Source organism: Carlito syrichta, unplaced genomic scaffold (genome assembly GCF_000164805.1).
Source record: "Carlito syrichta isolate Samal-C Ts95f unplaced genomic scaffold, Tarsius_syrichta-2.0.1 Scaffold306891, whole genome shotgun sequence".
NCBI classification, from domain to species: Eukaryota; Metazoa; Chordata; class Mammalia; order Primates; family Tarsiidae; genus Carlito; species Carlito syrichta.
The window spans coordinates 360,249-376,504 of record NW_007250987.1 but is presented as its reverse complement, the minus strand read 5'-3'; the positions used below and the strand labels follow the sequence as shown (position 1 = coordinate 376,504).

At 35.8% G+C, this 16,256-nt stretch overlaps 1 protein-coding gene across 1 annotated transcript; it reads right to left on the bottom strand.

Moving 5' to 3' along the window:
* Positions 1-3,106: 3,106 nt before the first annotated feature.
* Positions 3,107-7,923, bottom strand: FBXO33 (F-box protein 33). Its single transcript, XM_008063506.1, has 2 exons — positions 7,182-7,923; positions 3,107-5,224 (listed from the first exon to the last, which is right to left on the bottom strand). The coding sequence occupies exons 1-2, from the start codon at positions 7,882-7,884 to the stop codon at positions 4,953-4,955; spliced, it is 975 nt and encodes a 324-aa protein (XP_008061697.1). The 5' UTR covers positions 7,885-7,923; the 3' UTR covers positions 3,107-4,952.
* Between the last annotated feature and the right edge of the window lie 8,333 nt (positions 7,924-16,256).

The window sequence follows — 16,256 nt, the reverse complement described above, 5'->3', positions numbered from 1 at the left end:
CAGCACTAAAGGGACTAAGACGGTCAAGTTTAGACTCAGCCAAGATTACGAACCAAGTCAATCCACGGACGTTCATTTATTGCTAACTTGGATCATGCTGACATTTTAAATTACAAATTACTTTTTAAAATAGGAGAGAAGAGGCTGGGGGCAGTGACTTATGCCTGTATTCCTAGCACTTTGGGAGGCCAAGGCAGGAAGAATGCTTGAGTCCAGGGGTTCGAGACCCATCTAGGCAAAGTAGCGAGACCTTGTCTCTACAAAAAATTAAAAAATTCACCAGGCATGGTGGCGCGCACCTGTACTCCCAGCTACTCAGGAGACTGAGGCAGAAGGATCTCCTAAACCCAGAAAGTCGAGGCTGCGGTGAGCCATGATCGTGTCACTACACTCCAGCCTGGGTGATAAAGGAAGACACCCAGCTCAAAAAAAAAGAGAGGAAAGAACAGAATAATGTAATATCCTTTTACCAGTTACCTAGATAGAGCAAAGTTTAGCATTTTGCCATATATTCTTTTCAGGAAAAAAATGTTAGAATCACCTTCATTCTCCTCCATACTTATCCTTGCCCTCATGCCCCATAGGTAAGCAATCTTGTGAAAAGGGTGCTTGTTTTTTGTTTTCCTTGATTAGCATATACTGAAGGAAGCATTTAGAGCTGAGGCAGATAGACTGGAAACTGACACAATATGTGAATTTAAGGAGGCAATGATGTACAATTTCCAGATAACTGAGCTGAGCTAGTTACATTCTGCAAATGGATGGACGATAGTAACAAATTACTATAACATTTAGATTCCATCATATACATTTTAAAACAGTTTGTTTTAAACTGTTACCGTTTACCATTTGCTAAGATTATGACTAATTTTATGTTTAACTTAAAAATGTGCAAAGGGGCAGGCACATGGTTTTTCACAGTTCCTTTAGGAATGTTGGGGGCTATGAAGACACGGCGTTAGTGAACACATCTAGAAGTGAAAATGTGAGTCTTATGGCACAGTCGACTTCAATGTTACAAGATACCACAAATTTGCTTTCCAAAATGGATATATCAATTCAAGTTCCAACCATGTTTCCCTTTTTCTTGACAACACATGGTATTTCTTGCCCTCTTTTTAAAATAATGTTTCAGAAAGGATGAGACAAGTGTCATCAAACTTATTCATGATATCTTTCATTTTCTTTCCAAATTAGTTAGTAGCTTGTGCCCCAGAGTGGTGCTCCCCAATGGTACCTAACGAGTCCTATGGTAGCTGGGATCCTGGGTTGGTTACCTCCTGATGCTCTGAGGGGCAGGAGGAGAACTGAGTCTGAAAGTATACCCTGGCAGGAGAGCAAACTCTCTGTCCTCCCTGGCCAGATGAAATTCTCCATCTGTCATGGACAAAGGGGTCTATGAAGGTGAGAAATATGCTCCATGTGTGCAAAGAGCAGTTAGGAAGCCCAAGTGTGATGCCCTCAGGTGTAGCTAGTTGGATTTGAGGGGGTTGGAAGCTGGAGGTGGGAAGCGGCTCCTTGTAGACCTCAAAGAACCTTTTTGATATGAGCTCTATCTGTCTGATGGTGACTGATGTGTACTCTCACTGGTGTCTCAACTAGCAGCAGGATTATGGATGGGAGATTACACATTAGAACATCATTTTGAAATAGTTGCAATGAAAATAATCCACTTGAATTTGAAATCACATTACAAGAGATCTCAAAATTATATGTCCCAAAGAAAAGGAAGCGCTGTCACTTAATTTCAACTGTGTACATTTTTGAATTGTTTTTTTACAAAGGCCCCCAAAATTATCACATATTTGTGGAGTGTTTCCCATTGGTCTTGGTATTAAAAATTTGAAGAGGTTATCAGCTAGTTAAAACATGACAAGATTTTATTTGAAGATTCTATACAAATTCAACTTTTCCTTAAATCCTCCACATTTTTCAATTATATAACTAAAAAGTAGTGATTTTTTCCCCTCCAGTTCCTTCTTGTTTCTACCAGTATGCTGTATGGTATTTTCTGTGTGCCAGGATATGAAAAAGGCTGGGAAGCACTGATATGGACAATGTGGTATGGTCCTCCCTTGCTTGTATGTGACTTCATTAGCACTGTTTTGTTATTGGCCTCATAAAGACCCAATCTGACTTATGCTACAAGCCTCAAGCAAGTTGGATTCTGCGTCTTTTTGTTCAACTGTAAGCGCACTGTCCCTCCCAAGCATCACGCCACCAACTCCTCAACTTCTTTTTTCATATCGTTTGGGAAGTTCAATTTTCAAAATATTTAATACCTTTGTTCAAAGATCTTGTATGTCTATGAACTCTTAGGCTGGTAGCAGTTGAAAATATCGATGAAGAATTCGCGTTTTAGGTAACCAAGTCATGTTCCTCACTTCCCAGATGAGGGAACCGAATGAAACTCAAGGAGGAGTTTGTGCCCAACCGGCATTAGTGCCAGGGCTTAGATCAGAAAACAGGTGTCGGCCTTCCTGTTTAGAGCTTTACTATACGGATCTTCACATGCATGCTATTCAAACTTAGTAACAGACTTTCCCTTTTCAAACATTTCAGATACATACTTAAACGTGTCCATTCATTCAAGGAAATGAGATGTGTTCAGGGAATAAGGAAATGGTAGTGAAAAGGATAATTCTGTGTGAACCAGATTATTCCACGATGAGGCAGTGTCTCATGGAACAGTCAATGTCTTGAAACGCTTAAGGAAGGGAAGATGGAAGAAGGAAAAGAAGTCATTTTCTCTCTCATAAATGAGAGCTGTTTGTCTCAACCAAGAAGAGAGATTAGTACACCAAATTAAGCAAGATGGAGGTTTACAAAGTATTTAATATTGGCGTATTTAAGCATTCATTATAGGAATTTTAGAAAATAAGCTCCTACAGTCTATAAGTTTATTTACTATATTGATAAGGTATTCTAAGTGCATAATATATTGGGATTTTGTACTAACAAGTCTAGTGTTTACTTTGCACCTTTTAGGTGAATTTTTAAAAAAAATTAAAGCCTTTAGATGGCCTAAAACTTTTGATGATGCATTCCCAAATTTAGGCTTTGCTGCACCAGAATACAATAGGAGCTAACATGATCATACACAATATAAGGATTATTGCAGTTTATTTAACACTAAAAGTTGCCATGCTTCAAATACAATAAAATATATTACAATGGTCATTTTTAATGCTTTATTCATTGATTAAAAGAATATACATTTAACATAAACCATACAACATCAGTCATCAGGTCAAACATTCAGCTGGTTTCCTTACAGTTTCTGTCAGGAGTTATTTTATCAGATCACATTTATAAGATAAAATCTCACCACATCTGGCATTTACACACACTGTGCCAGTGGATTCACACTACTGATGTACATATAAAATCCTCATGGTATGTGCTCACTGAAGACAAAACAGTGCACACCTGTCAAAAGGTCATTTTAATATAAGATGGTAAAACCATTTGTAAAACACATATAAACTTTTTTCCATAAATAGAATCATATCTGGACATCTGTTGCATAAATTGTGTTTCCAAAGCTTACAATAGAGCAGCCAGGTCTCAGCACTGCTGGGCACCCACGTTGGCTACTTACTTTATTATTGCAGACTGTCCTTTAACATTAAATGCACAACATTCGTACCACTTAAAACTGGGGTCAGGTGGAAGTCTCACAGAGACCACGTCTGTACCGCGGTTGCCCTGAAACAGTTAAATCGGCTTTTAAAGCCTCTCAGATATAACAAGGTTTTAAAACATACTTCATGGAATGTTCTTCATGTATCATAGCAGCTCATACCTGTGATAGAATAAGCTTTCTGTTTTTCCTTTCTTTCCTTTACATTCACTATTCACAGTGAAACAGGTGCATGGTTTTTTTTTTCTTTTTTTTGTTTTGTTTTTTCAGAGTTCTGAGGTTGCTGACTGAGCCACAGCACAGCTGTGTACCACAGGTCGAAATTCGACCTTAAATATTACAATCTAGCAGTATCTGGCTGGCCAGAGTGGGCCGGCCCCTGCCAGCATGTGGGCACTTCTTCATTAAGTCTATTCTTTGGCAGCTGACACGCGTGCTGACAGAGAAAAATCCAGTGACTTGTTGCTAGGGATTTCACGACTAATGTTTGTTTGCAAGCATGTGTGTTTACAACTCTGCATTTTGATTTGCTTTAGAAGGTTTTACCCTGGAATGCAGTTTCTTTCTGCCTCCATTATTTGAAATGTGTGCTAAAAAGCTAACTTGAATGTATAATGTAATTGATAATAAAATTATGTCAGATGTAGTTTAAAAAAAACAATAATTTGAGTATTCATGTTTGCATAAATGCATTTTTTTCTTACAAAAAGGATTAAGCAATGTTCTAACCTAGTACTATACAAAATTCAAAATGGTAACCAGTGATATCAACTACTACATATGTAATGAAAGTTAAAGTCTTGGCTTTTCTGTTAAAGATAATTTATTTGGGATCATCTTATTCTCCCTTCTTCCACTTCAAATCAAAGTTATTGAAATGGTATCAGAATGCATGAATGAAGTGCATTGCATACAAATCCACCAGGCTATGGATATATATCTATATATGTATAAAAATATTTTGGCTCCTGAGCTCTGAACTCTGACACACAAAGAATAAAAACATCAAAAAGGCAGAGTTAACTCAGTGAAAAATAAAGTTAGCCAGCAACCCCAGACAACCTTCGGTTGTATATCCTTAAGGTTGGTAACAAGTCCATTAACCGTGAAAGCCCTATACATCGTCACTTTGAACTTCTAAACCAATACCCGACTACGCTCTTTGATCAAGAAGTAGACTATACATATACAATTCTATAATGCTAATACTGATTAAACACAGCACAAAAGGATTAATTTACACTACTAAAAAAAACATAATAGGACCCTACTTGCATATGTAACCACAGGAATTCTACATTTAAAAAAGCTAAACGTCTTCGCTGAAGTTTTGCATCTCTCTGTAAAAATGACGATTTGGTTCAGTGAAGACACTGAGTGATTCGATGTCCATGACTGCGTGCCAAGGTTGACCCAGGCCCAGGGATACCTGCTCAATAAGGTTATGCACTGGATCCACATCCTGGTCGGCCAGTTCACCTTGATCAAAATCAATGCTTTCTTCAGTGACTTCCAGCACTTTCAGATCAGAGCCACGAAGACGTGCAATGGCAATGAGGTTGTGTGCCCACACTGTGTAACCTGGAAAATAAGCACAAGGCAACACTCTCATTTCCTTGCATTTCATTCTGTCTCTTTGAGAAGTTAGTCTTTTCCTCTTTCAATGCTTCTAGAGAAGCTTCAAACTTGTCCACTTTGGTCCTTTCAAAATATACTGAAATTGAAAAAGGAAGCATGATTGTTTAGCCCAGGGAAAAAAAAGCTAGAAGTTTGACACTGTCTCAAGAACACTGCTGTGGGTGGTGAACTGGTAGGTGGATCTAATCCTATGCTGATATCATTTTATTCAGTAAGATCGAAGAAATTTAAAGTTTAAAGTATATATAAATACATTTTATAGCTTTGGATGATAATAATCTATCATAAAGGACAAAATTTTTACTTGATATATATGTATCCATTAACAATACACAGTAAAGTAGTATTATTTATTTGTGGGAAAAAAATCTCCCATGATGCTTCATAGTACAAAGTTATGAAGTGATACTTTAAACTGTTAATTGTCAGTAGCAAATATGTAAAGAACAAAGCAGTCATGGGAACGACATGTACCAATTTCAAAATAATGATTACTCTTGGGAAGTTATAAAGGGGAATGAATGGGGGAAGCTTTAGCTTTAAAGCAGGAAAAGGCTTTAAAAAGATTGGCTTTGGTTGGGCTAGGTGGCTCACACCTGTAATCCCAGTGCTTTGGGAAGAATTGCTTGAGGCAGGAGTTCGAGACCAGCCTGGCCAACACAGCAAAGACTTAGTCTCTACAAAAAATACTTAAAAAAATCAGCTAGGTGTGACGCTGCATTCCAAACAGACCAAGATCCTAGACCCCCGTCTCAAAAACAAAACAAAACAAAAGACAAAGAGAAAGACTGACTTAAATTAGTTTTTTTTTGTGTGTGCTTGAGTTGGGGAATCTTACTCTGTTGTCCAGGCTGGAGTGCAGTGGCACGATCACAACTCACTGCAGCCTCGACCTCCTGGGCTCAGGAGCTGGGACTACAAGTATGCGTCACCATGCCTGGCTAACTTACTGATTTTTTTTTTTTTTATAGAGACAGGGTCTCACTATGTTGCCTATGCTGGTCTCAGACAATTCTACCACCTCACAATCCCAAAGTGCTGGGATTATAGGTGTGAGCCTGGCCTTATATTAACTTTAAAATAACCTGACATTTCTTTATCCCCATTTAATTTACCACTCTCAATACTGATCTAGTCTTTGCTACTGCCTCTGGTGGCTGGCCAAAATATAAGGCAAAACTTGAAAAGCAAGACACCTACATTCCCACATACAAATGCAGACAAAAAGTAAAAATTGAAAAATAATGAAACAGAGCTAAGAGAGTTTAACATATTCTTATAGATTATCTGGAATTATAAATGTCAGAAAAGGAAGTAAAATATTATATTTTGTCAGAATAGCAACTCTCTTTCTACATGAGAATAGTTCACATTAAGATGAAAGGCCCCAGTAAGAAATAAGCATATCAATGGAACTATCATGTGAAAAAGTTATACAAATACTTTAATACCTAAGATCTAAAAGCTAAGGCAGTGAGTATGAAATAAATCATAGGTTCTCTTTCTTCTATGCTATGTTTTTAAGGTGTCTTGTGATTACAGGAAATATATCTACTGCCGGTAGAAATGTATGTTTCCTTAGTTAAATTAATTTCAAATGCCATTTTTGTGAAATACCACAAAATTCATATGGTGGACAAAAAAAGTCACAGGGAAGCTGGAGCAGTACACTTGGGGTTGAGTATGACTTTCCATTTGTAAATGATATATCTTATAAACTTTTAAGAATCTGCAAATATACACATCCATGTCTTTTTGTAAAAAATAAAAAAAACAGATCTGCATGTCATTTTGTTACAAGAATTCTTGACATTATAAAGGCCAGTTCTATATTGTTTACTGGCACAAAATGTTTTAAGTGTAATGCCAATACTAAATCACAGTGAACAAAATCACATACCATGAATTGCCAGAAGAGAGAGCTTTGTGCATCTCCATGCTAATAAGACCAGTGGATCTTCATTTCGGTTATCACTAAGATCTGGAAAACCAGACGTGTCAATCACATCATTCATTAATATAAAATGAGTGAGGAACTTATCATACTGCCTGGATATAAGATCAACAATAGCCCCTGAAACACAAGTGATATAGCTGTCAAAATGAATCCTCTCTAGTGGTATACTGGGTTTCAGAATCTTCAGCATATCTTCGCTCTTGATATCAAAAGCCATTATATAGACCCGAAGGCTGGTGCTCTTTCGTGACAGGGCTTTCCAATGCTCATCATTTGGCATGTTGTCCAGAGACTTGTGCATTATGGAAACATTGTGGACCAGAAGAGACAGTCGCTGCAAAGGCACATGGTTGCTATCGGTTAAGACTCTTGCCATCTCAGCTGTAAAGTCACAGAAATCCAAGGCAAGTGAGCGCAGATTCACAAATCTCTCCAGTTCAACTGCAGTGATAAGAGTGCTGTTACCAGGAATATTATTGTCCAGTAAACTCAGGTGCTCCATGGTGTTGGCAATAGCATTAGAGAGAGATGACAGTGATGTTGGGGTTACTATTTCCAGCATAAACCCACAGGACAGCCACTTCAGTTGCCTACTATTACTCAGTATTTCTTCAAAGAGTTGCTGAATTCTATAAGGAAAACACATGCCACAGTAATCCCATTAACATTTAGCTCAAATCCTTTAACAATGACTTTTGAAAACAGGTAATGAATGGCATGCAATGTTGAGATCCATTTTCTGTCCTAAGTTAATTTCTAGTCAACTAACAATAAATACCATTAAAGTTCACATTAAGATATAATGTGATTAACTTGGTGATAACTTTTGTTGGTCTACTTAGGCATGCACATCCATTCTTCTCTCCCTTAGCACAGTGCTCTGCTTATGCCATCTCCACTAACTCCATCCTTTTCCATACTTAGTAGCCACCACAGGAAGCTGGTTGAGTATATTTCATTTGTCAGAGAAATTCAGTTTCTACCAGAGTCCAAATAAAATGGGTCCTCAAAAATAAATAAATAAATAAAATAATGAATAAGGTTTATTAAACATATACATCTATTAAACACATACAAATATGTCCCTCATTCAAAGTAACCGGCATTTACACCTGTTTGGTAGAAAAGACTGATGATTTATTATCTGCATTATAGAAAAAGCAGAAAAGATATAATTTAAATAGCAATAATTATCCAGAAAGTTCTTTGATTTGTCTTGAGGATTTATGACATGGAATGGCTGATCACTGTATTTCATTGTTCTAGGACTTATGTTATTTACTGGAAAATAAAACATTACTTTTCTGTTTGTGTCTTATAATTTGTCAGGAAAAACAAATTATTATTAATATAAGCCCTTTTCCACTAACTGTATAACTTACTGTTTAATTTTTTTGCCATCAGGGTCCACCTTGCTGAGGTATGTATTGGACAAACTTCCTTGCTGTTGTAGAACGCTTATGTCTCCAAAAAGACTAAACTTCTGGAGGTTCCTACAAGAAAAATGATTTTTGAAATAATCAGCCATAAAAGTATAAATATTAAAAGTAGAAATATTTAAAGCTGTCACTATATAACACACTTAGAATCCAATTAAGTACTTTTAGACTGCTTTATATATACAACCCAAAGCAACACGATAAAGGAGAAATGGCATAAACCTTAAAAAACAAGGACTGGCATAGAAGATTGATTCAGAAACTAACCCTGGGAAAGTCTCTTAACATGCCTGAGACTCAACGATGAACAGTAATAACAATATCTATCTTATAGGGTTTGGGGATAAATAACAAAATGACATGATGGATGGTATAAGCTTTAATTTTATATATAATTATAATATTAACATTTCCCCAAACAATGAACTTAATCAGCATGTTAAATGCTAGGGGGGAGAGGTCACTGCCCTGAAGAGCTATTTTCAGTAAGAAATATTCCTTGACTAAAATTAAAAGACAATCTTCCTCGGTTTTATGATCAGACATACAGCTATGATCAAGGTAGGTTAAAAAACTATGTAAGAATCTTTCACTTTTAGATAATTTTAGCTATAAAACATATATTTTTCTAACAGTAAAATTCTAAATAAAGTAAAAGAGATCTAATAACTGGATAAAGATAAAACTCCTGATGCTAATAATAACAAACTAGAGAGTCTACTTATAATCCAAAACTTAGGTATAAGTTTAATAAAAAAGTATAATCCACAAAAGTAATAAAATATTTAAATGACTGAAAAATACTTCTTGTTAGTATATCTCATTTTCCCAAATTAATGACCTTACTTTCACTGAAAAGCCCAATTATTTTAAAATTTAGCTTGAAGAATAATCATTAAATCATTCACTCAACCAACTATCCCTAGTGACTACTAAGTGTCAGGTGCTATGCTATATATGAGACACAATACTGAGCCAGTGCTATGGAGGACAATTACATGGTGCTACATATCATAGGGGCGTTTGACACTGTGTATGTAAGGGTCAGAGAAGGTTCCCTGATAAACTGATTAAAATTAATTTTAAGAATAAGAGGAAGTTAACCAGGAGAAGGAAGGTGGGGAGTGTTACAGGGAAAAGCAAAGCATTTACAGAGCTTGAAAAGTGAGCTGTAAAAAAATCCAGAGAGAGTGAGTAAACACAAAATGAAATGAGGCTGTAGAGGTGGACAGGGTTCTATGCCAAAACATTTTGGTTTTTGCCTTCTCACCAATGACTTGCCCACAAATGGTTTTAAGAAGAGAATAACATGATTATGTTTTTATCTGGAAAATATTACTGTAGCACTGCAATAAACTGAAAGGAGGCCAGAGCCACAGTGGGATGCCAAGTTAAGAGAGTATTTTGGTCATAGAGATGAGAGGTAATGGTATCTTGAATTGGGTTTTTGGTGGTAGAGGTGGAGAATGGACAGCCTCAAGCGATATTTCAGAGGTGAAATGGACATGGACAAGAGTAGGTGCTGGATTAGCTACAGTGGGTGAGGGGGAATGTAGTCAAGAATAAAGCCTAAATTTTCTGGGTTGTGGAACTGCATTGATCATAGAGCTGTCTTACTAGAAAAGGGGTTATTCAAAATGAATTAAAAAAATCAGTAAAATCTTTTGAGGCAGTAGAGGTGACTAGTTAGACTTGAGCACTATTTTGCACACGTTGAACTTGAGATACCTTTAAGATAGTGAAGATTTCCTAAGCTTAGAATAGCAAGTCATAAGGAAGAAATTTTATTTTATTTTTCTTGGAGTCAGATTCTCACCCTGTCACGCAAGCTGGAGTGCAGTGGCATGATCATAGCTCACCAGAATCTCAACCTTTGGACTCAGGCAACCCTTCCACTTCAGCCTCCAGAATAGCTGGGACTACAGGTGTGCGCCACCCTGCCCAGCTAATTTTTGATTTTTTTTGTAGAGGCGTAGACTTCCTTGTGTTGCCTAGGCTGGTCTCAAACTCTTAAGCTCAAGTAATCCTCTTGCCTTGGCCAAAGTATATTTTTGACCATATAAAAATGAAACACTTGGTATTCAACAGCATATCTCACTAAAAAGGGTAAACCAACATGGGGAGAAAAACGTGTAACAAATGCTACAGTTTTTAAAATGTATGTGAAAGACCCCCCCCATGTCAATCAAGAAGAAAAACATTAAGAATCTAAGTAGTTAATGGGAAAAGGCTGCAAAACAGTCAGTGTAGAATATGTCAAGAAAACATTAAAGGGATTACTAATGGAAATAATCTAATTTTTTTCTAAACCTTAAAAAATGTTAAAATTAGTCACTCTAGTAAATCAAACTTTCCATGTGATTCTAAACTGTATTCTAAAAACCATTTCAGAGAAAGACATCAAACTTGTGAAAACGTTTTTTCCATTTTAAAAAAAGGATATAAAACTATTCTTGAGACTCCATACCAGACTTTAAAGGACACCTACAAGAATATATAATTATATTTGCCTTAAAAGTTTTCCCTTTTATCTTTTCTTTGTTCTAAAAGTTGCGGCCACATCCATGAATTAGAATGAGGTTAACTTGTTTCTCATAAGTTCTTAAAAAGAAAAACAAAAAATTTAAAGACTTGTAAAAGAATTAACATTTGTTTTTGGAGAATATGAGCTTTTCTTTATATAAAGATTAAAAATCATATTTAATTTCTAGGAATATTCAGAGAGAATATTGTGGCTCACAGTAGCCTTGATCACAATATTTTCTTCCCTTCAACCCAACTTCCACTAATTACTATTGAATATCCATAACATTGTCCCGCAGTATTAAAACACATATACATAAGAGACTCTTCTTCTATAAAAGATTAAATAGCCATGAGAACTGCCCTCCTACTGGAAACAACTAGAAAACTGAACAAAACATCTGCAACAACTGTTTCTAGACAATAAGCAATATGGGACTGGGATCCTTGAAAAATGGGGAAAAATTAAGGTGGAGAAATGAAGTGAGTGTTATAATGGCCTTAGAATATGGCCTGGAGTTTCCAGCTTACAATGCAGAGTGAGGGAACGTAACATAGCCCAGTGGTCTCCCTGAGATTAGACAGGGATTTATTTGGGGGAATCTGCAAGCTAGGATCTACAGGGCAGAACAGTAGAGACAGGAAACGTACAGAGAGAGCTCCACAGATTTGCGAAGACTTGACAGACTTAGGTCTTAAAAGGGTCAGAGGGTCGCACATAAATTTACTGTATGTCAACCAAAGCCCAATACTCTTCAAACAAATACAAAAAAATAAAAATACAGGACTTAACAATGGAAAATTAATGATGTCTGGCATACAACCAAAAATCACCAGATATAAGGAGAAATGACTCACAACTAGAAGAAGAAATCAACAGAAATATACTTAGAAACAGCAGATGAAGGCATTAGTAGTAAAGGAACTTAAACCAGCTATTAAATAAAAAGCAATATGGATTGGAAAGAAGTAAAACTGTCCTTATCTGCCAATTACATGATCACTTTTTTTTGAGTTGGAGTCTCAATCTGTCACCAGGCTGGAATGCAGTGGTAGGCTTGTGGCTCACAGTAGCCTTGACCTCAGGTGATCCTTCTGCCTCAGCCTCTCATGTAGCTGGGGCTACAGGCACATGCTTTTTTTTTTTTTTTTTTTTGAGACAAGGTCTCACTATTTTGCCCAGGCTAATCTTGAACTCCTGGCCTAAGTGATTCTTCCACCTTGGCCTCCCAAAGTGCTGGGATTACAGGCATGAGCCACTATGCCCAGTTACATGATCATTTACATACAAAATCCTAGGGAATTTTTAAAAAGCTACTAAAGCTGGCAAGTGAGTTTAGTAAGGTTACAGGGTACAACATCAATATATAAAAAATCAATTGTATTTCTATATACTAGCTATGAATATTTGGAAATTGAAAATTTTAAAAGTACTATTTATAACAGCATCAAAAACAGGAAATAGTACTGGGTGTGGTGGCTCATGCCTGTAATACCAGCACTTTGAGAGGCTAAGGTGAGGATCACCTCAGCCCAGGAGTTAAAGATGAGCCTGGGCAACAAAGCAAGACCTCATCTCTACCAAAAAATTAAAAAATTATCTGGGTGTGCTAGTGCTCACCTATAGTCCCAGCTACACAGGAGGGTGTGGTAGTGGTCACCTGTAGTCCCAGCTACTGAGAAGAGGAGGGGAGGGGAGGGGAGGGGAGGGGAGGGGAGGAGAGGACTGAAGAAAAGCACAGGTACTATGTGTTGAAAATTATGAAATATTGTTACAAGAAATCAAAGACGACCTAAATATATGGAGAAATATACCATGTTTGTGGACTGGAAGAGTCAATATTATTAACATGTCAGTTCTCCCCAAATTATCAACAGACTTACACAATCCTAATTAAAACCCAGCTTACTGTTTCTAAAGTTAATAAGAAAAAGCAAATACACCAGAATAGTCCTAAAACAAACAAAACAAAAATTGGAAAAGAATAAAGTTAGACTACTTACACTATTTGATCTCAAGATTACTTACATTATCTAACTTCAAGACTTATGGTGCTGGGACAACTGAATCCTTAGATCATGCAACACAGAAGAATTAACTTGAAGTGGATTATCCACCTAATGTAAGAGCTAAAGCTATAATACTGCTAAAGAAAATATAGAAGAAAAACCTTTGTGATCTTGGATTATACAAATATTTTCTAGATAGGGCACAAAAAGCATGAACCATTGAGTAAAACAATTGATAAACTGGTCTTCATTAAAGTTAAAACCTTTTTTTTTTTAAATGAAAAGGTAACCTACAACTACAGAAAATATTTGTCAGACATATACTTCACTTAAAAAATCTATATTCAAAATATATTAAGAACTCTTAAAACTATTAAGACAAACAAACCAGCTGATGAAAAATAAAGGCAACAGATGTTAACAGGCACACACCTAAGAAGATATATGAAAGGCAAACTGCACATGCAAAGTGCTCATCATTATTTGTTAAGAAAACGCAAATTAAAACCTCAATAAGATACCACTCACACACTTAGAATGTCTAAAATTAAAAAGACTGTCAATACCAAGTGTTGACAAGAATGTGGAATAATTAGAACTCTCATGCGTTGTTGTTGGGAAGGCAAAATGATACTTTGAAAAAAATAAAAAGATACACTTTAAAAATTTCCTAAAAAAATCAGACACATTTATACGATCCAATTCTAAGTATTTATCCAAGAAAAATAAAAACGTGTGCCCACACATGGACATCTATGCAAAAGTTCCTAGCAGATTTATTCATAATAGAAAAAACTGGAAACAATCCAATGTCTATCAACCGATGATAAACAAATCATGGTATAGCCATACAATGAAATACTACTCAGCAATAAAAAAGGGACTACATACAGTAATGTGAATTGACAGCAAAAGCATTATAATAATCATACATATTATATTTATATGGAATTCTAGAAAAAAGAAAATTACAGTGATAGATCAGTGGTTCCCAAAGACCAGGGATGAGGGACAGGACTGACTACAAAGTGGCATAAGAGAATGTTTTGGAGTGATGGGAAATGTTCTCTATCTTGACTATGGTAGTAGTTATAAAACTGAATTCACTGTGAAAGACCCTTGAAATGTACTCTTAAAAATGGATTAACTTTATTGTGTGTTTTATAACTCAATAAAGCATCAATTACAAAAAAAGCAAAAATCACCTAGTCCTTTACCAATGTATTACTTTTTAAAAGGTACAGTTTAATATATTAAGATCACTGTTCTTGAAATAGAATACAGGTTGAGCATTTCTCATCTGAAAAGCTTGGAACCAGAAGTGTTTTGAATTTTTAAAAATTTTGTAGTATTTATATATATAATGAGATATCTTGGGGATGGAACCCAAGTCTAAACATGAAATTCATTTATATTTCATACATACCTTATACATGTAGCCTGAAGGTAATCTGATACAATATTTTAAATAATTTTGTCCACGAAACAAAGTTTTGGCTGCAACCTGCCACATGAGTTGTGAAATATTCTATTTTTTGTCGTCATGTTGGCTCTCAAGAAGTCTTGAACTTTGAACAAGTTTAGATTTCAGATTTTGGATTAGGAATGCTCAATCTTATTATTCTTTTTCCTGGTATGCCTAGTAAGTTTCTACTCAGCTTTCAAGACCTGAATATCACTCACTCTATTAAAGTCTTGTAATAAAGGCTGAGATCTCAGCTTCTGCAGATTCAACCATTCTAGGGGACTTTATCTTAATTTATATTATGCCTTACTGTGATTTGTTCTCTAATTCTCTCATGAGAGTAACCTCCTACCTTTTACAAGTGCCAAAATGTAGAAGCTCATTAATTTTTAAAATATTGATTACATGTTGAAAGGACAGTATGTGAATACATTGGGTTAAATAAAATATATTAAGACTAATGTCATGTATTTCTTTATACTTTTTAAGTTTGGCTACTAGAAAACTGAATATTACATGTGATCCATATTTATTTCTGTTGGCCAGTGTTGCCCTAAAGAATATCATACATATTTTAGATTTCTGGTGAGCTTCACTTAAAAAAATACTGTCATTGACAAAAATGCATTTAAAGCCATATGGCATAAAGGCATACCACTGTTCTTATGATAAATGTATTTCAGCAGAAAGCCCACACCATTTTTCACTTTTCTTTCTGGCTATAAATGTAACAGTAAATACTCAGTGACTAGTTTTTCAATATAAAAAAGTAGAAATTGAGAAAATATTATCTATAATTTAAAAAAAACAAACCTACAACCAAAAAAATCTTTGATTATTATGCTAATGGATATTGCAGATATCATACAGAAAACCCCTTTTCCCACCATCTCTCCCTTTAACTCAAATACACCCCAAATTCAATCACTTAAAAAAAAAATCAAGATGACAGCCATTCTTCAGAGTCAATGAGCTCAACTTTCTTCACCTGTGATATCATTTCCGACTTTCAATTGACTATAACTCACTTATCTTGAAGGTATCATGTTTAATCTCTACTGCTATCGCTACTCGGACCTGAAAAAATGCAGCTGGCCAGCTGTAAATGATTCAAAAGCAAGTCCTCCCATAGGAGGTAGGAATCCTCATTTTCTCAGAGAAACAGGAATGGAAAGTTATGTAAGCAAGGAAAAAAAGAAATTAGACAGGGGTTATATATCTCCTCCAAATAGCAAGCTTTATCCACTTAAGATGACTATACTGTTGTTTATCCCACTCTTTTAGTTTACCCAATCATTTCAGTCTGTATCACGCACATCAAGGTCAGGGTATTATTTTTCTCCTCCCCCTAGAATGCAGTAGATTATCCACATCTCTCAAGTCATCCATCCTCTCTTCTATCCTTCTCTAATTTCCCCCTTTTCGATTACTTCAAACCATTTTGTCCCCAAATTCCCTTAATTATAATATTAAAGAGTCCTACTTATCAAGGTCCCAGAAGCTCATTTAATGTACTTTGGTTGCATATGCACTATTTTATGTACTATATGTGGTACATACAAAGACCTTGTGAATTAAAAA